Source organism: Symphalangus syndactylus, chromosome 5 (assembly GCF_028878055.3).
Source record: "Symphalangus syndactylus isolate Jambi chromosome 5, NHGRI_mSymSyn1-v2.1_pri, whole genome shotgun sequence".
Classification (NCBI taxonomy): Eukaryota; Metazoa; Chordata; class Mammalia; order Primates; family Hylobatidae; genus Symphalangus; species Symphalangus syndactylus.
Window position 1 is genome coordinate 147,431,907 of NC_072427.2, and position 20,829 is coordinate 147,452,735.

Genomic DNA, 20,829 nt, shown 5'->3' on the forward strand with positions numbered 1-20,829 from the left:
TGCTAGTGGCTGGTAGAAGGTTTCAGTTTCTTGCCACGTAGGCCTCTCCACAGGGTTGCTTAAATAACCTCAGGACATGGCATTTGGCTGCCTACAGATTAAGTTACCTTTTGAAAAATTTCCTGTAGAGATGGAGTTTTGCCATGTTGCCCAGGCTGGTCTCAAAGTCCTGGACTGAAGTGATCCACCAGCCTCGGCCTCCCAAAGTGCTGGGATTACGTGTGAGCCACCATACCTGGCCCAGAGCAAGCGATCTAAGAGAGACCAAGTTGGAAATTTCCATGACTTTGATGACTTCACCTTGGAATCACACCCTATTTCTTCTGCAGTATTCTATTCGTCACACAGGCCAGCCATGATTCAGAGTAAGAGGGGACTTATACACAAGGATTTGAAACTCAGGACATGAAAATCACTGGAAGCCATCTTGGATTTTCCCTGTAGGGGCTTTCTCTGTTTTCAGAAAAATAATTACATGGAACCAATTTCTGAAGACACAGCTAGAGGGAAACAAAAGACAAAGTAGTAGCATCTATTTTTATTTGTTTCTTAATTAGAATATCGTAAGACATACAGGTGATTTATAGAGGATTGGATGACCAGATGCAGAGAGGAGCTACCTTCTCTGTGAGAGCTTCGGAGACCTGCAGAGACATTGCACGACTTGCCTGCGGAAGTTGTTTGATAGGAATTCTCATTGGTTTACAGAAATAATATTGGTTAGTGATTGGCTACACATGGTGTCCAGCACAGGGCATTTGGTGGCTGCTTGGTGTCAGTCTAGATAGAGCCCATGTTGCAAGGGGCTTTAAGAGGTAATTAGCTCAAGCAGAGAGTGAGATGTGATTGCTGTCACATTTTTTTTTTTAAGTTTTTTTTTTTTTTGAGACAGAGTCTCACTCTGTCACCCAGGCTGGAGTGCAGTGGCACAATCTCGGGCTCACTGCAACCTCTGCCTTCCGGGTCCAAGCGATTCTCCTGCATCAGCCTCCAGAGTAGCTGGGACTACAGGTGCCCGCCACCATGCCCGACTAATTTTTTGTATTTTTAGTAGAGAGAGTTTTCACCATGTTAGCCAGGATGATCTCGATCTCCTGATCTCATGGTCTGCCCGCCTCGGCCTCCCAATGTGCTGGGATTACAGGCATGAGCCACCGCGCCTGGCCTGCTGTCACATTTTAAATCTTCCTCTGGGCTTGATAATTTAAAGGAGCTCACATTCCTCAGATAAAATGTTCATTTTCTTTCTCTTTTTTTTTTTTTTTTTGAGACGGAGTCTCGCTCTGTCGCCCAGGCTGGAGTGCAGTGGCACAATCTCGGCTCACTGCAAGCTCTGCCTCCCGGGTTCACGCCATTCTCCTGCCTCAGCCTCTCCGAATAGCTGGGACTACAGGCGCCCGCCACCACACCCGGCTAATTTTTTTTTTTTTGTATTTTTAGTAGACACGGGGTTTCACCATGGTCTCGATCTCCTGACCTCATGATCCACCCGCCTCGGCCTCCCAAAGTGCTGGGATTACAAGCGTGAGCCACCGTGCCCGGCCCATTTTCTTTCTCAAACCTGAACATAATATTAACCACTGCTAGGAGGATGAGAAGGGCTAAATCAGACACAATTACAAAAAACTGTTAGTGTAGTCATCAATTACTCATATAAGCTGAATAACAGCAATTCTAATTTATAACTCCTTTATAATAATATTAAATCTACTAATGAGGCTGGGCGCAGTGGCTCATGCCTGTAATCCTAGCACTTTGGGAGGTCTAGGAGGGCAGATCGCTTGAGGTCAGGAGTTCGAGACCAGCCTGGCCAACATGGTGAAACCCCGTCTCTGCTAAAAATACAAAAATTAGCTGGGCGTGGTGGTGCACGCCTGTAATCCCAGCTACTCAGGAAGCTCAGGCAGAGGAGAATCGCTTGAACCTGGGAGGCGGAGGTTGCAGTGAGCCAAGATTGCACCATTGCACTCCAGCCTGTGGGACAAGAGTGAAACTCCATCTCAAAAAAACCATAAATAAATAAATAATAAATTTACTAATGAGAGAAGAGAGTGAAAAGAACCAGTTAGGCAGATAGCTAGGACACGTCCTTGGTAGAATTCCTTTCTAACAAAGAAACAGCTTGAAAGATCAAGCTGCAAGCACAGATCAGGGGGCAAGGTCCACCATAAAAATGCCTTCTGTGTAACTAACTAAGGTCACAGTCTGAGCTGTCAAAGTGTCTGTCAAAATCTTGGGTTTATATGTATTTTGGAGTCTAGCAGTTGAGGTCAGTTACTCACATATGTGGTCTGATGAGGTGTGACATAACACTTTTGCAGGGAGGGGGAATTACAATCTATGTTCTTATCACAGCAATACATGTATCACTCATGTAGCAAACTATGGAAGTAGAATCATTTTAAAGCTTTAAAACAGCACTTTTAGCTGGAAATTTAGCCCAGGGAGGAGCCTCTGTAGATCAAACCATTTTCTCATTACACTTAGCAGGTATTTCATCAATGTTAGGTGCTACTAATTTTATCACAACAATTATTAATACACAACCACAAACTATATCTCAATGTCAAAAATCATCATTTATTTGATCTGCATTAATTACAGCTGTGCTTTTGCTACTTTCTCTTCCAGTTTTACCATTGATATTACTATACCTGTGCTATTCACAAACATAACCTTAATACTGCTGTTTTATCCCACGAGAAGAGGAGACTCAATTTTATATCAATGTTGTATTCTGATTCTTTCTCTTACAGAAGTTAATATTGTTATTTTACTCAGATGTAGAAGAGTTTCACACGTAACATATTTGGTTAATAGGAATAGTCTAAACCATGATATCTATTGGTTTCTTAAGATTCACTGTATAAGCCTGATACGGTTTGGATATTTGTTCCCTCCAAATCTCATGGTGAAATGTGAGTCCCAATGTTGGAGGTGGGCCCTAATGGTGATATGGCTCTGATGAATGGAGGAACACCAGGGTCTTTGGTCTCCTGCCAATTTAGATAAAACAACACGGAGACACATGGAGTGGTTTTAAGGAGTGGAGAGTTTAATAGGCAGGAAAGAAGGAAGAAGCTCTCCTGTACAGAGACAGACGGAGTGAGGCTCCAAGAGAGAAACCTCGTGTGGGGTAGAGAAGTAGCTGTTTCTATTAGGAGGCGGAGGAGGAGGTGTCTGATTTGTATATGGCCCAGGAGATTGGTTTGACCAGGTGAGTCATTCAAGTAGCCCACAAAAAACCCTGGCACTCCCACCTTAGCCCTTTAATATGCAAATGCAGGCCACCAAGATGTCCTGAGCACGTGTGAGTTATCCGGAGGTGGCCATGACACTTGGCACATGTGACAATGAGAAGAGGGAGGGAATTGCCATGCTGGCCATGTTGGGTGGACCTAGTTTCTAATCACTTGCATTTGCATATCAAAGCTTGCCGGCCTGGTTTTTCTTTTTTTCTTTTCTTTTTTTTTGAGACGGAGTCTTGCTCTGTCGCCCAGGCTGGAGTGCAGTGGCGCAATCTCGGCTCACTGTAAGCTCTGCCTCCCGGGTTCACGCCATTCTCCTGCCTCAGCCTCTCCGAGTAGCTGGGACTACAGGCGCCCGCCACCATGCCCGGCTAATTTTTTGTATTTTTAGTAGAGACGGGGTTTCACCGTGGTCTCGATCTCCTGACCTCGTGATTCGCCCACCTCGGCCTCCCAAAGTGCTGGGATTACAAGCGTGAGCCACCGCGCCCGGCCAACCGGCCTGGTTTTTCAAGCTGCCTGTTAGAAAAGAAATGGTTTGGGGGTTGCTTCTCATTACAGGAAAATTTCCACTGAGAAGTTTTACTCTTTCTAGTGGCCTAAAAATTATTTCCTAATAACTCCTGTATTATTCCCTGCCTCAAGAGAAGTAAACCTAACTGCTGTTAAGGGGTGTTGGACGACAATTCTTTCTGGCTACTTCCTGTTGAAAAGGCCCGTCATGTGAGGGACAGCAGGTGGTCCTCCTCCTGAGGTTGATCTACGTATTCTAGGAAGAATGGTGTGTCCATGGGTGGCTGTTCTCGCAGCATTGTTTGGGGTTTGATTGCTTCTAGGTGAAAAGAGATAAATTTTACAAGAAGGTTTAAAATAGAGGGTTAGAATATGAGTATTAAGATGACCACCGTTACAGGGAAACCCGTAGACCATAACTGAGTTTCAGATCTGTGAGTTACACCAAACGATTGCAATACCACATTTCCTCCACTAGATGTCGTTGTACATACAAGAGACTTCAATATAAAAGTAACGTTTTCCTTGAGAAAAGCATACATTTTCTCCTTGACTTCCCATTAGAGAATAATTTTAGGCATAGGCCATTTTTATGAGTTGCAATATGATTGGGAGAAGTATGATATTGGGTGGCTAAAATAACTTTAGCATTAATCTTGGCAATTCCTTTCCTTTAATTAGTAAATTCTTTCGTGACTTTCACAGACCCTCTTACAACACACTCAAACTCTCTGACTTGTCCTAAACATCCTTCCTGTAAACAACCAGTCATTTCCTTTTAGGACAAGAATTTGCCATACAAAATCCTTCCTTATATAAAATCCCTTTCTTTATAAACTTCTTTTAATAGTTTAGAGTGCATCCTATTACCAATTTCAGTAAAAAGTCATATCAAACTTAATGATAGTAAAATTTTTATACTTTCATGCTTGCTTTTTTTTTTTTTTTTGATATGGAGTTTCACTCTTGTTGTCCAAGCTGGAGCGCAATGGCGCGATCTCGGCTCACCACAACCTCCTCCTCCCAGGATCAAGCGATTCTCCTGCCTCAGCCTCCCGCATAGCTGGGATTACAGGCATGTGCCACCACACCTGTCTAATTTTGTATTTTTTAACAGAGATGGGGTTTCTCCATGTTGGTCAGGCTGGTCTTGAACTCCCGACCTCAGGTGATCCACCTGCCTCGGCTTCCCAAAGTGCTGAGATTACAGGCATGAGCCATCGCGCCCAGCCTTATGCTTGCTTCTTATCCGTAACTATCACTCCTGCTGTAAGCAAAATAACCTTGACTAAATCTTTCCTGCAATTATTAATCCTAAGATAAGGAAGATAATCAGGCAAAATATTACAACAATTAGAATTTTACAACCAAAATTCCGCATTGTGGGTGCCATGGTGTATAGTTCCATTGCAAATAGTGGTGTAACTATAACATTTCTCACAAGAATGGCATAGTAAATAATTTTCGTTTAAATCTTTACTTGCCAAGATATAACATTTCCCTTTGGGGATCTACAAAGTTACAAATGCAATCCCATGTATAATGAAATCTCGCTGCAAATATGCCTTAAAAGGAGTTTTAATATTTGGTGGCAGATTTCGAGAGGAAAGGCAGAAATAATAAAAAGTATCCGATGAGTAGGAGTAGCCCTCACTCAGTTACCCATCTTTTATGATTTTCAGTTTAAGATCTTTTATTTCTCCACATTGATATTGGCAGTACATTCCTCTGGGCTGTCAGGGGTTGCTCCCTCAGCTGTTCAGGCTTTGACTTGAATGTGGAAGTCAGGAGTTGATTCTTGTAAATTTTACTGCCAATGGGGTTGAAAGAAGAACAGTGTAGGACCTTTCCCAGCTTGGCTTAGGGAGGGAGACAGAGATGAGAGTTTTCACTAACACCAGATTTCCTGGGTTAAATAAAGGTGGTTCTGTTTCCTGGGGTTGGACTTCTGTTAGTTGTGTTATTTCTTCTTGGAAGTGAGCTAGAGAGGTTACATGCTTAACCAATTTAGAGGTTTCCTGCCTGAAAACAATCTCTGAGCACACTGATAAGTTTTATCCTTTCCCAAGTGAAAAGCTTGGTGAAGGATTTTAAGGACATTGGCTGGAGGCTGGCAAATGGAGTTTGCCAGACTGTAGCCTTCCTCAGGGCAGGGAAGTATGTCCTTGAGAAGTGGCCTATTTATTTCTGCAGGGGAATACTGAGGTTTAATTTTTCTTTTGGAGCCTTCTTAGATTAGAAGGGGCTTAAGTGCGTTAACGGCTTGAGGCTTCCTTGCCTCTGACTTAACTTTAACTGCCTGATCAGCTAACCTATTTCCTTTGGCTACCTCATTTGTTCCCTTTTGATGTTCCTTACAATGCATTCCTGCTATTTCTTGTGGAAGAAAAACTGAAGATAACCTGCTAATTTCCTAGTGATTTTTTATAGGGGATCTATTAATGGTAAGAAAATGTCTTTTCTTTCTTTCTTTTTTTTTTTGAGACGAAGTCTCGCTCTGTCGCCCAGGCTGGACTGCAGTGGCACGATCTCGGCTCACTGCAAGCTCCGCCTCCCGGGTTCATGCCATTCTCGGTCTCAGTCTCCCAGGTAGCTGGGATTACAGGCGCCTGCCACCACGCCTGGCTAATTTTTTGTATTTTTAGTAGAGACGGGGTTTCATCATGTTAGCCAGGATGGTCTCGATCCCCTGACCTCGTGATCCGCCCGCCTCGGCCTCCCAAAGTGTTGGGATAACAGGAGTGAGCCCCCGCCTGGCCGAAAATGTCTTTTCTTTCAAATGGCAGCATGAGCATGGAGAACCAAGGAAGCATACTTGGAGTTAGTATAAATGTTAGCTACCTTTCCCTTGCTTAATCCAAGTGTGCTTGTAAGAGCTGTTAGCTCAGCTAATTGAGCGCCTGTGCCTGGGGAGAGAGACGTTATTCAGAGTGACTACTGCTTATCCTGCCTTATGTACTTCTTGCTTTACTGGCTGTTGTTGGCTAAGAGCTCCCCCTAGAGGACAGTAATCCTGCCACATTATGTGGAGTGTAAACAGTTAAATTATTTCCTAGGGTTAACTTGGAGCCTTTTCTGATTAGCGAGCTGTCGTGATAATGGCTTGGAAGCATGTGTCAACTGAGGTTGAGAAAAATACTGGATCAGAATTTTTCCTAAGATGCCCCTTCTGGTTGTGCTATGGGAAGAGGGGAGGCCTGGATTAGAGAGGAGAAAAAAGAGAAACTGGCTGAGTGTTTAGAAGGAGGTCTACTTTCCTTCTTTTAATTTCCAGAATCACCCGGGGCTCCTGTGCTGTAATGGCAGCTTGAGCCGCTGAAGCTGGAGTTTGAGCCCCGGGATCCAGTTCTGCTGGCTCATCTGTAAGACTGGTTCTGAACCCAGTGACCTCCATGTCTGGGGGCAGTTCCATCTCCTGTGGTCTCTGCCACAGGCTGGGAGGGTTGAGGTGGCTTTGGCTTGCTGTATGGGCATTCTTTCTTAACATGCCCTGGCCTGCCACACTGATAGCAACTGGTGAGAGGTGACAGTGTGCTGGCAGTCCTCACGGCCCTCGGCGCCTCCTCTGCCTGGGCTCCCACTTTGGCGGCACTTGAGGAGCCCTTCAGCCCACCAGTGCACTCTGGGAGCCCCTTTCTGGGCTGGCCAAGGCGGGAGCCGGCTCCCTCAGCTTGCAGGGAGGTGTGGAAGGAGAGGCGCGAGCGGGAACCGCGGCTGCGCGCGGCGCTTACGGGCCGGCTGGAGTTCCGGGTGGGCGTGGACTTGGCGGGCCCCCCACTCGGAGCAGTCGGCCGGCCCTGCTGGCCCTGGGCAGTGAGGCGCTTAGCACCCAGGCCAGAGGCTGCAGAGGGTGTACTGGGTCCCCCAGCAGTGCTGATCCACCCGCACTGCGCTGGATTTCTCACCGGACCTTAGCTGCCTTCCCGCGGGGCAGGGCTCGGGACGTGCAGCCCGCCATGCCTGAGCCTCCCACCCTCTCCATGGGCTCCTGTGCGGCCCAAGCCTCCCCGACGAGCGCCACCCCCTGCTCCACAGTGCCCAGTCCCATCAACCACCCAAAGGCTGAGGAGTGCGAGCGCACGGAGCGGGACTGGCCGGCAGTTCCACCTGCGGCCCCGGTGCGGGATCCACTGGGTGAAGCCAGCTGTGCTCCTGAGTCTGGTGGAGATGTGGAGAACCTTATGTCTTGCTCAGAGATTGTAAACACACCAATCAGCACCCCGTGTCTAATTTGAGGTTTGCGGATGCACCAATCAACACTCTGTGTCTGGCTGCTCTGGTAGGGCCTTGCAGAACCTTTGTGTGGATACTCTGTATCTCACTGATCTGATGGCCATGTGGAGGACTTTTATGTCTAGCTCAGGGATGGTAAATGCACCAATCAGCGCCCTGTCAAAACAGACCACTCGGCTCTACCAATCAGCAGGACGTGGGTGGGGCCAGATAAAAGAATAAAAGCAGGCTGCCCGAGCTAGCAGTGGCAATCCATTACAGTGTCTTCCTGGGCTGTGGAAGCTTTGTTCTTTTGATCTTTGCAACAAACCTTGTTGCTGCTCACACTTTGGATCCATGCTGCCATGATGAGCTGTAACACGGTGAGGGTCTGCAGCTTCACTCCTGAGCCAGCAAGACCACGAACCCACCAGAAGAAAAAAACTGAACACATCCAAACTATCAGAAGAAACAAACTCCGAACATGCTGCGTTTAGAACTGTAACACTCACTGTGAGGGTCTGCAGCTTCATTCTTGAAGTCAGTGAGACCAAGAAGCCACTGATTCCGGACACACTAGCGATGCACCTCTGGGATCCTGGACTTTGCAAGCCTGCAAAGCTGCTGCTAGAGTCTCTGTTCTTCTGACCATTCTCTTTCTTTTTGGCCTCCTCGTGGTTCTTATTACAAAAGACCAAAGTGGCCACTTTCAGGAAGTTCTCTAAGGTGCTATGTGGTGCTATAGGTTGCTTTTGTAGTTTCCTTTTAATATTGGCAGCTGCCTGTCTAATAAACTTGTCCTTTAGAATTAGCTGTGCCTTGACTGAATCAGGGGATAGAGGAGTGTTCTATTAGTGCCTCTGTCAGCCTTTCCATGAAGGCTACAGGATTCTCATCTGGCTTTTTGTTTATCATGGACAGTTTACAGTAAATGAGAGGTTTGGCCCTAGTTTTCCATAGGCCCTCTCATGCACACTTAAAAAAGAGCTTCCTTTTCCATTCATCTCCTGAGTTATTGGGGTCCCAATATAGGGTCGTCAAGGGAAACTGCTTTCCCTCATTTGGGAATGGTATTTCTGCTATTTCTTGTTTCCTTATCTGCTTTTTTCCCTTTTAGTGTATTGTAGGAGATATGTTTCTAATCTCCAAAATCAGAGCTGCCTGCTTTTCAGCTGCAGTGAGGGTCTGACTTAGGAGCAACATAACATCCTTCCATGTGAGGTGAAATACCTGAGTTAAAGTTTGGAAAGCTTATTTTTGAGACGGAGTCTCACTCTATTGCCAGGCTGGAGTTCAGTGCTGTGATCTTGCTTCACTGCAGCCTCCACATCCTGGGTTCAAGCGATTCTCCTGCCTCAGCCTCCCGAGTAGCTGGGATTACAGGCACACGCCATAACGCCCTGCTAATTTTTGTATTTTTAGTAGAGATGGGGTTTCACCATGTTGACCAGGATGGTCTCGATCTCTTGACCTTGTGATCTGCCCGCCCCGGCCTCCCAAAGTGTTAGGATTACAGGCGTGAGCACCCGGCCTGGAAAGGTTTTATATACCAGGGTTGTGAGAAAATTGTCCTAAGTCTCCCTTTATTTACAGGCCTAAGGGGCTGTAATGAGAAGGGAACTTGAAGGGGCCCCCAAACAAGGGGGATCTTCAGATGGGTCCTCTGGAAGTTTCTTTTCTAATTTTGGGGAACTATTTTCCATGAGCCTGCCTGATATGATTGCTAAAAGAGCTGGGTTGATCTTACAATGCTTGCAAAGTTTTAGTAAAAATGCCATGCCGTTGTGCAAAATAAAATGAGTTGCTCTTTTCTTTAATGTCCTGAGGTTAAGGAAGTTTCAGTGTCTCAGTGCACTCCAGAGGGGTGCAAGCTGAAGATAATCTGTTACCCATCTAGAAAGAGAAGCAAGAATAAAAGTGTCCTTTTAATCTGCTTTGTTTCCCTGTGACCCCCGATGGAAAATAAGACAGTGGAGTGTCCTCCTGTTTTCCTTCCCTGGTTCCGGGGTCCTGGCACCCTGTTAAATGTGCCACCCATGGTTGTAGGCATGGTCCTCCAAGCCATGGGACCAGATGAACTAAGTGATGGGACTAACCACGCTTTACCCACGCAACCTTAGCTTATCTGCCTTGTGTGATTCCGTTTGACTTCTTAAACCTATGTGACCTACCTGGCTCCCCGAGAAATTGATCTTTGGAGAGACTGTGTTGTTTCTGGGCAAGGCTCTTTCAGCAGAGGCAATGTGCTAGACTGCCTGCTATTATGGCCCATGCCAAAGCATTTACCCTCAGAAAAATGGTTCTGGTTAACTTCTGAACTTAAAATCTCCCTACTAATTATACCATTTTAACAGGAAACAGACTAGATGTCTTAAAAGAACGTAGGGACAGAACGGCCATTTTCCTGCTTATGGGACAATATAGAGACTAAAATTTGGCAGCAGACATATTACTTCTTTCTGAGACAATCTCACTCTGTCACCCAGGCTGGAGTGCAGTGATGCGATGTCAGCTCACTGCAACCTCTGCTTTCCCGTTTCAAGCAATTCAACAGCCTCAGCCTCCCGAGCAGCTGGGACCGCAGGTGTGCACTACCACGCCCAGCTAATTTTTGTGTGTTTAGTAGAGACGGGGTTTCACCATATTGGCCAGGCTGGTCTCGAACTCCTGACCTCGTGATCCACCCGCTTTGGCCTCCCAAAGTGTTGGGATTACAGGCGTAAGCCACTATGCCCGGTCGAGGACATACTACCTCTAACTGCTGAAGGCAGAACTTTCCGGTTCGCAGAAGTAGCTTAGAGCCTGATTTCTAGCGGTGCAAAAGGAAGTTCAGTGTTACCGTAAAAAATGTGCCTCCTGAAGAGGATTTCTACTTCCACTAGGTGGCGCTGTTGGCTTAGAAATACTATATGCTCACCAGCGCACCCACAGAGAGAGCGGGCTTGTTAAGTTACTGCCTGTTGTGTTTGCCATCTTTCCTAGCAGAACTGTTTCACTGAACTGTAAAAATCCCTGCACTTTTCAGAGAGAGAGAGAGAGAGAGAGTAAGAGACCGCGGATAGAGAAATAAGGAAAGTTTTGCAACAGGATAGTAAGAACAGAGCCTTGAAATTGAAGGAGAGATTTGAGGTTGGGGCTCGCTCCATAGTCACCACTCCAATGAATAAATTCCCGGTCAATGGAACCAAAATGATACTGCTCTGATGAATGGAGGAACAGCAGGGTCCTTGGTCTAGCATCGTTTTAAATAAAGCGACATGGACACATGTAGAGTGGTTTTAAGGAGTGGAGAGTTTAATAAGCAAGAAAGAAGGAAGAGGCTTCCCAGTACAGAGACAGAGGGAGGGGCGCTCCGAGAGAGAAACCCCGTGTGTGGCAGGGTAGTTTGTTATAGTAGGAGGCTGGAGGAGGAGGTGTCTAATTTGCATAGGGCCCAGGAGATTGGTTTGACCAGGCGTGTCATTCACATAGCCCGTGAAAAACCTGGCATTCCTACCTTAGTCCTTTAATATGTAAATACAGGTCACCATGATATCCTGAGTTATCTGGAGGCAATCATGACACTTGGCACATGTAGTGACCAGGAGGAGAGGGTGGCACTTGTCCTGTTGGCCATGTTGGGTGGACCTAGTTTCTAATCGCCGGCATTTGCGTATCAAAGCTTGCCGGCCTGGTTTTTCAAGCTGCCTTTCTGTTAGAAAAAAATGGTTTGGGGGTTGCTTATTACAGGAAAATTTCCACTGAGAACCTTTACCGTTTCTAGCGGCCTAAAAATTATTTCTTAATAATTCCTGTATTATTTGGAGGTGTTTGGGTCATGTGGGTAGATCCCTCATGAAGTAATGAGTTCTCACTCTGTTAGTTCACACAAGAGCTTATTGTTTAAGAGTCTAGCATCTCTCTTGCTCCCACTCTCACCATGTGGCACACTGTCTCCCCTTTGCCTTCCACCATGATTGTAAACTTCCTGAAGCCCTCGTCAGAAGCAGATGCTGGCACTATGCTTCATGCACAGCCTGTAGAAGTATAAGTCAACTTAACCCCTTTTCTTTATAAATTACCCAGCCTCGGGTATTCTTTTATAGCAATGCAAGCAGACTAACACAAAGCTCATTATATATTTACAGTAGAAATGGATGTTGATACATGAGCATATTTTACATGAGCCACTATAATTATTGCTATTCCTATAGGAGAAAAATTATTCAGCTGATTAGCAAACTTTCACAGAGAAAATATCAAATGGTCATTAGCTGCACTATGAACTTTAGGCTTTATTTTCTCATTTAGAGTTAGAGGCTCAACAAAAATTGTATCAGCTAAATTATCATTTGATATCAACTTTCATGATAGATATTGTTGTAGTAAGCAAAGTAAAACTAAAGTAAAGTAAAAGCAAAGCAAAGTAAAAGGCTAGAGAGTGTTGGAGGCAGTGAATCCTATTTTAGATGGACCTGCCAAGAATACTGGTAATTTTTTTTTTTTTTTTTTTGAGACAAAAAATTAGCCGGGCGTGATGGCGGGCACCTGTAGTCCCAGCTACTCGGGAGGCTGAGGCAGGAGAATGGCGTGAACCCCGGGGGGCAGAGCTTATAGTGAGCCGAGATCGCGCCACTAAACTCCAGCCTGGGCGACAGAGGGAGACTCTGTCTCAAAAAAAAACCAAAAAACAAAAAACAAAAACAAACAAAAAAAGTGGGAGCTTGACAATGGGTACACATGGGCATAAAGACAGAAATAAAGACACTGGGGACCCTCAAGTGGGGAGGGTAGAGGTTGAAAAATTGCCGATTGATTACAATGTTCAATATTTGGGTGATGAGTACACTAGAAGCCTCATCCCCTCATTAGCTGTATACCCATGTAACAAACATGCACATGAACCCCTGTGTTTAAAATTAAACCAAAAAAAGGAGATCTGAACAGGTCAGGGAAGTGAATTAAAGCTTTTCTGAGGGGTGACATTTGAGCTCAGTTTAAATTTACTGAAAGAACAGAAAACTAACAAGACAAAGAAGAGAAGAGCCTTCCAGGTATGAGGAAGGGCCCTGATACAGGAATGAGCATGGCAATTACAGAGGACAGAATGCCAGCGCATCGAGACCTATCCCTGGACAAATGTACCTAATATTTGCATAAAATTTCAGAAACATTGACATCCTGAGGTTCATAGGCTCCAGTACCGCTCTTCTGTCATATGGTGGCCGTGAAAGAACAAAATGATATAACTCCTATGGAGGGGAATTTGGCAAAATCTACAAAATCACGCGTTTATCCTTTGACCACCAATCTCACTTCTTGGATCCTGTCTCAAAGATATGCTTGCAAAAATAGGAAATGGCAGATGCACATGGTTATTTGCACCATTATTTACAATAGTAAAACCGGAGCCCCATCTGAATATTCATCAAATTCAGGACTAATGAGGCAGAGCAACACAATGGATTATTATGCAGATATACAAGCGAATGCGGAAGCTCTCGAGTGTGAACTCAAGGACACAGGGTGAAGTGAAGAGAGCAACGTGCAGAAATTGCACACAGTATGCCATCTTTTGTACTGCGGAAAGGAATACAAAGCAGCAGAGAAAGGAAGGTGCATGCATGTATATGTAAATACAGTTATTAAAACTGAAAACAAAGTGGCACAAATAAGCCTAATTCCCTATCGAGTTGGCATTGCTGTCTCAACCACACAGAGGAAAGTATTATTACATCTGACTTTGGAACACAGTATCTTCACTGTATTTCTTCAGTTTGATATACTCCAAAGACAAAAACACTGCATAGACATCTCAATGTCACTTGAAGTGAAATAACATAAAAATGGGAACAGACTCCTGCTGCTGCTCCGGAAAGATGAATATGAGAAGGGGACCATTATCCCTAACGGGAAAACTTCCGGCCTAAGGGTTGGGCCAAGTCGAGGTTCCGTGTGGGAATTCTGAGCATGTCAGTGGGAAGTGTGCAAGGCTTGTCATCTCCCTGAGCACTTGTTTCCTGTCCATGAACGACGAGAATAACCCATCTTTCCTGTTTTAAGTCGTCTTCTTCTTCTTCTTCTTTTCTTCTTCTTCTTCATTTTTTGAGACGGAATCTCGCTCTGTCGCCAGGCTGGAGTGCAATGGCACGATCTCGGTTCATTGCCACCTCCGCCCCCCGGGTTCAAGCGAGTCTTCTGCCTCAGTCTCCCAAGTAGCTGGGACTATAGGTGCTCGCCACTACGCCCAGCTAATTTTTGTATTTTTAGTAGAGACGGAGTTTCACCATGTTGGCCAAGATGGTCTCGATCTCTTGACCTTGTGATCTGCCCGCCTCGGCCTCCCAAAGTTCTGGGATTACAGGCGTGAGCCACCGTGCCCGGCCTAGTAGTGTTATTTTTCACATACACCAATAGGCATCTTGGCTCAACATACGAAAGCCCCTTTCCACAGAAACAGCTGCCTCCAGCCTGAAGAAGTTGCCACAGGAGGTAGAAGGAGGCTCCTTGCCCACGCCTGGGTGACCCAGCCAGAGTGGACAGGGAGGCGGCCCGGGCCGGGGTGCCAGACTCAGCAAATAAACACAGCACTCCCACGTAACCCTGAATTTCAGATAACCAACGAATAACTTTGTATGATACTATCTTTGTACTCAAAAGTAACTCGTTTATCTGAAATTCAAAGTTGACTGCGCATGCGTTACTGTATTGCATCTGGCAACGCTCCACCTGGAGCCCTTCGGTTGGTTGGTTTTCCTACTCGGGTTTGTGGAAGGGGCGCCCCCTGTCTTGCAGGTGCCCGCGGCGCTCTCCACAGAGGAGGAGAGCGCGAGGAGCAGCAGCAGCGGGGACGGCAGCAGCGGGGACGGCAGCGGCGGCGGCGGCGGCGGCGGCAGCCGGGGCGGCAGCGGCGGCAGCAGCGGGGACGGCAGCGGCGGCGGCAGCAGCCCGGCACTGACTGGAGACCCAGGTGAGTCCTAGCAACTCACACGGCCCAACGGTCAAAACCGCCTCTGTGGTGGGCGCGCACCCAACGCACGCACTTACGCTTAATCCGGGAGTCGCCTCCGGCCGCTGACTGGAGACCCAGGCGAGTCCTAAGCAACTGACAGTGCCCAACGGTCAAAACCGCCTCTGTCGTGGGCGCTCACCCAATGCACCCACTTACTCTCTCTCAATCCGGGCGTCGCCTCCCGTTGCCAGGCAACGAGAGCGCGCGCAGCAAAGAGGAAGCGGGACTGACGGATGAGGAAACCGAGGTTCGGAGAGACTGAGTGACTTGCTGAAGATCACACAGCTAGTAAGAGGCAGAATCAAGGCTGGAACATGGGGGCTGTGTGCGGTGGCTCACGCCTGTAGTCCCAGCTACTCGAGAGGCTGAGGCAGGAGAATCCTTTGAACCTGGGGGGCGGAGGTTGCAGTGAGGAGAGATCGCGCCACTACACTCCAGCCCGGGCGACAGAGCGAGACTCCATCTAAAAACAACAAAACAACAACAACAACAACACAAAATCGCGCCACTATACTCCAGCCAGGATGGTGAGACCTGTCTCAAAACAAACAGCGGCAACATAAAAAACCCAAAAACGAAACCATAACAAAAAAACCCTGCAAATTGAACTTGGGCCCCAGGATGGAAACTGACTACCTGAAGAGGTGCTTTGGAAATTGCCTGGCCCAGGCACTTGCACTTGACATGCATGGGGTATATTCTTCCACGTACAATTACGTATATGCATTCATATGATTATGTACAGTAGTAGTAGATTATTAAATGTTAAAGAGCACTAACACACCACGTGCATAATGGAACTGTATTTAATATTTATTTTTGGTAGTGATATGGCACATGAAAATAATTTATTTTCTCATGTAGAAAATGCAGGGAATGGCTTAAATAGAATTTCAGCTTTGGGGGCTCATAATTGAGTGAGAGGCTTCTTCCTTGATTCCCCTGAGAAGGAAGAAATCTTCATTTTTGGTTTGCAAGACCCTGAAAACAATAAGTACAACAAATGAAATACTTTGCACTCAAGGAAACATGTTTTAAAAAACAGAGAATATATAGAAAATAAGTATAAGTAATATATTCAAAGAGAAATTAAAACGATATTTTATTAATTTTTAAAAGCCATAGATTATAAAAATAAAAATTTGCCCTATGAAAATAGAAAGAAAACCCTTAAGATAGTAGGTGAAGAACAGAATGGATAACGCCGAAAAATTTTGACCTGAGAGACCTAAATAAGTAATTCTCCCAAAATACAGTAAAAGGGGAATAATGACAAAGAATGTAAAAGAGATATGGAGGATACATATACAGAAATTTTAATATGCATCCAAGTTATAGAAATATTAAATGGAGTAGAGTACAATCAATAATAATTATAACAACAATAGATGAGAAATTTTCAGGATTTAGCTAAAACGTAAATCTTCATCTAAACTTCAGAGTGGAAAAACACATAATACTGAAAGGAAATACAATTATATTGACTTCCAATTTCTCATCACTAACACTAGGAAGAAGAAAATGTATTTATTTATTTATTTATTTTGAGACAGAGTCTTGCTCTGTCCCCCAGGCTGGAGTGCAGTGGCGCGATCTCAGCTCACTGCAAGCTCCGCCTCCCGGGTTCATGCCATTCTCCTGCCTCAGCCTCCCGAGTAGCTGGGACTACAGGCGCCCGCCAACACGCCCCGCTAATTTTTTGTATTTTTAGTAGAGATGGGGTTTCACCGTGTTAGCCAGGTTGGTCTCGATCTCCTGACCTCGTGATCCGCCCGCCTCGGCCTCCCAAAGTGCTGGGATTACAAGCGTGAGCCACCGCGCCCGGCCTATAGTATATTTTGAAGTTGGATAGTTTAATGCCTCTGGCATTGTTCCTTTTGCTTAGGATTGCTTTGGCTATTCAGGATCTTTTTTGATTCAATATGAGTTTTAGATTAGTATTTTGTAATTCTGTGAAGAATGATGTTGTTAGCTTGATAGGAATATCTTGAATCTGTACATTGCTTTGGGCAAATATGGTCATGTTTACAGTATTTATTCTTCCAGTCCATGAGCATGGAATGTTTTTCCATTTATTTGCGCCATCACTGATTTTTTCTGCAGTGTCTTGTAGTTGTCCTTGGAGAGATCTTTCACATCCTTGGTTAGCTGTATTCCTAGATATGTAATTTTCTTTGTGATTATTTTAAGTAGGATTGTATTCTTGATTGGATTCTCAGCCTGGATGTTGTTGGTGTACAGACATTCTCCTGATTTTTCTACACTGATTTTTTTTAATCCTGAAACTTTACTGAAGTTGTCTATCAATTCTAGGAGCCTTTTGGCAGAATCTTTATGATTTTCCAAGTATGGAATTATATTGCCAGTGAAGAGAGATAGTTTGACTTTTTTCTTTCCTATTTGGAAGCCTTTTCATTTCTTTCTCTTGTCTGATTGCTCTGGCTAAGACTTCCAATACTATGTTTAATGTGAGTGGCGAGAATGGGCATCCTTGTCTTGTTCTAGTTCTCAAGGGCAATGGTTCAACCTTTTGCCCAATTAGTATAATGTTGGCTGTGGGCTTGTCATAGATAGCTCTTATTATTTTGGGGGTATGTTTCTTCTATGCCTAGTGTGTTGAGGGTTTTGTCATAAAGGGATGTTGGATTTTATTGAGAATTTTTCTGCATTTATTAATATGATGATATGGTTTTTGCTTTTGATTCTGTTTATGTGAGAATCAAACATGTTTATTGATTTGCATATGTTAAGTGAGCTTTGCATCCCAAGTATAAAGCCTACTTGATTGTGGTGTATTAACTTTTTGGTGTGCTTCTGGATTCAATTTGCTAATCTTTTGTTGAAGAGTTTTGCATCTATATTCATGAGTGATATTGGTCTGAAGTTTCTGTCTTTGTTTCGTCTCTGCTAGACTTTGGTTTCAGGCTAATGCTGGCTTCGTAGAATGAGTTAGTGAGAAGCACCTCCTCCTCAATTTTTTGGAATAGTTTCAGTGGGTTAAGTATCAGTTCTTGTTTGTATGTCTAGTAGAATTTGTGAATCCATCTGCTCAAGACTTTTTTGCTGTTGTTAATAGGTTATTTATTACTAATTCAATTTTATTTATTTATTTATTTTTATCTTATTTATTTATTTTTTTTAACGAGTTTAAATGCATTTTATTTTCAGACAACCTACATGACATGTTTTTCTTAAAAACAATGCCTCCACTCCAAATAAATCACGGTCAAAATAAATGAAGAGCTCAAGATGACATCAGTCCCATTTGTCTTAAGTCCTGGTGTTGTGTGGATGACAAGTAGAAGCCAGTTATGATGACAGGTGATAGATCCAAAATAATTGCCAGATTTGTTAACATTTTTCCATTTCTAAACCATCCTTAAAGAAAATCATATATGGGGTCACACCATCCTCACGGTAGTCCAATAGAGCAACCATGCCATCTGGATTCATGTTTTCACCAATAAAGAACTGGTAGTTTTTGAAATTAGCAAAGATGTGCTTGATTTGTTCTGCAGCCCCTGTCATAAAAGGTTTTACTCTTTCTGGTCTCTGTTCTTCGAGTTTCCCTTTGATTGATTTCATGTAATCTTTGATGTACTTCTTGTAGGCTTCTTTTGTGAAACTTGTTTCCTGCAGGTGATGGTTCATGACAATATCGACACCAGTGATTACTGTGCTTTCGGTACCTTCGCCCTCGGGACCTTCAGCGGAGGCATTTCCACCAATGAGCGAGTCATCAATGTTACCTTCTGTCCTACTGACCATCTTCCCCTCCATCTCCAGGCACAGCCCGTCCGCGATCTCCCGGATCTTGTAGATGTCGGAGAACATCTCATCGTGGCTGATGAGGTCCCGGTAGATAATCATGATGGCGACTGAAGGGAGACGACGGCGGCGCTGGCTTAGCACGAGCCTGAAACTCTGAGCGAGCGCGGTGCAGCCGGAGCAGCGCTCTGGGGGAGGGGGGAGCGGGCGGAAAAGCTACTAATTCAATTTTAGAAGTTGATATTGGTCTATTTAGGGTTTTAGCATCTTCTTGATTCTATCTTGGGAGATCGTACACTTCCAGGAATTTATTTCCTCTAGATTTTGTAATTTGTTTGACAGAGTTGTTCATAATAATCTTTGAGGATCTTTTGTGGGATCGGTGGTAATATCACCGTTTTTGTTTTTGATTGTTCTTATCTGGATCTTCTTCTTTTTTTTTTTTTTTTTGAGACAGAGTCTCGCTCCGTCGCCCAGGCTGGAGTGCAGTGGCGTGATTTCAGCTCACTGCAACCTCTGTCTCCCAGGTTCACGCCATTCTCTTGCCTCAGGCTCCCGAGTAGCTGGGACTACAGGTGCCTGCCACCGTGCCTGGCTAATTTTTGGTATTTTTAGTAGAGTCAGGGTTTCGCTGTGTTAGCCAGGATGGTCTCGATCTCCTGACCTCGTGATCTGCCTGCCTCGGCCTCCCAAAGTGCTGGGATTACAGGTGTGAGCCAACGCACCTGGCCACTGGATCTTCTTTCTTGTTGCTGTTGTTGTTAATCCAGCTAGGGGGCGAAATTTATGAAATGAAATTTAAATGAAATTTCATATTCATTTCATATCATATTCATATGCATTTCATTTGATTTTTTTGAAGAAACAGCTCTTGGTTTCATTGATTCTTTTCGTATAAATTTTTGTGTCTAAATTTCATTAAATTCTTCTTTAATTTTAGTTATTTCTTTTCTTCTAGTTTGGAGTTGGTTTGTTCTTCTTTTCCCAGGACTTTATGTGCAAAGTTAGATTGTTACTTTGAAACATTTCTAGCTACTTTATTAAGGCATTTAGGTCCATAACCTTTCCTCTTAACACTGTTTTGGCTGCATCCCAGAGATTTCGGTAAGTTTTGTCCCTATTTTCAATAATTTCAAAGAATTTAAAAAATTTCTGCCTTAATTTTGATGTTCATCTAGTAGTTATTCAGGTGTAAGTTGTTTAACTTCCATGCATTTGTGTATTTTTGAGAGATCTTCTTGATATTAATTTCTACTTTTATTGCACTGTTTTCTGATATTTTGCTTGGTATGATTTCAATTTTTTTAAACGTATTGAGGGTTGCTTTATGACCAGTCAAGTGTGGTTGATCTTAGAATTTGTTCCGTTTGCAGATAAGGGGAATGTACATTCTGTGGTTGTTGGGTATTGTTACATGTGAGATGGGTCCCTTGAAGACAACAGATGGTTGGGTCATGTCTTTTTATCCAGTCTGCCACTCTGGGTCTTTTAAATGGGTCATTTACCCCACTTATATTTAAAGTTACTATTGAAATGTGTGATTTTGATCCTGTCATCATATTGTTAGCTGGTCGTTATGTAGACTTCATTGTGTAATTGCTTTATGGTGCCTGTGGGTTATGTGCTTAAGTGTGCTATTATGGTAGTAGGTGTTATTCTTTCAAATCTATGTTTAGCACTTTCTTAAGAACCTCCTCTAAGACTGGTCCAGTTGAAATGTATTCCCTCAGCACTTACTTGTCTGAGAAGGATTTTATTTCTCCTTTATATCCGAGAAATAAAATCCTTCTCAGACAAGTAAGTGCTGAGGGAATACATTTCAACTGGACCAGCCTTAGAGGAGGTTCTTAAGAAAGTGCTAAACATAGATTTGAAAGAATAACACCTACTACCATAATAGCACACTTAAGCACATAACCCACAGGCACTATAAAGCAATTACACAATAAAAGTTTTTGTTCAAATTTCTTTTCTTCAATGATGTTGAAAGTATGTCCCCAGTCTCTTCTGATGTGTAAGGTTTCTCCTGAGAAGTCTGCTGCTGCCTGATGAAGCTTCCTCTGTACATAACCTGGCCCTTCTCTCTAGCTGCCTTTA

At 44.3% G+C, this 20,829-nt stretch overlaps 2 protein-coding genes and 1 long non-coding RNA gene across 5 annotated transcripts in view; 1 reads left to right on the forward strand and 2 right to left on the reverse strand.

The window, feature by feature from the left end:
* Positions 1–5,357: 5,357 nt before the first annotated feature.
* Positions 5,358–15,141, reverse strand: LOC129483437 (uncharacterized). Its single transcript, XR_008658047.2, has 3 exons — positions 15,000–15,141; positions 11,470–11,643; positions 5,358–5,620 (listed from the first exon to the last, which is right to left on the reverse strand). It is a non-coding gene; the product is annotated as an uncharacterized lncRNA (long non-coding RNA).
* CD163 (CD163 molecule) overlaps positions 14,195–20,829 on the forward strand; it is a 134,938-nt gene continuing 128,303 nt past the window's right edge. The window contains exons 1-2 of one of the 3 annotated variants that reach the window (XM_063639692.1): positions 14,195–14,444; positions 14,748–14,922. The gene's annotated coding sequence lies outside the window, so the exon portion shown is untranslated. Of the gene's footprint in view, positions 14,445–14,677; positions 14,923–15,141; positions 15,253–20,829 lie in introns of those variants that run through there. The other 2 variants (XM_063639690.1, XM_055280790.2) reach the window with 2 other exon arrangements.
* LOC129483435 (translationally-controlled tumor protein-like) lies at positions 18,108–18,943 on the reverse strand. The gene has a single exon (XM_055280794.2). It carries the CDS (start codon positions 18,832–18,834, stop codon positions 18,316–18,318), a length of 519 nt encoding a protein of 172 aa, XP_055136769.1. The 5' UTR covers positions 18,835–18,943; the 3' UTR covers positions 18,108–18,315.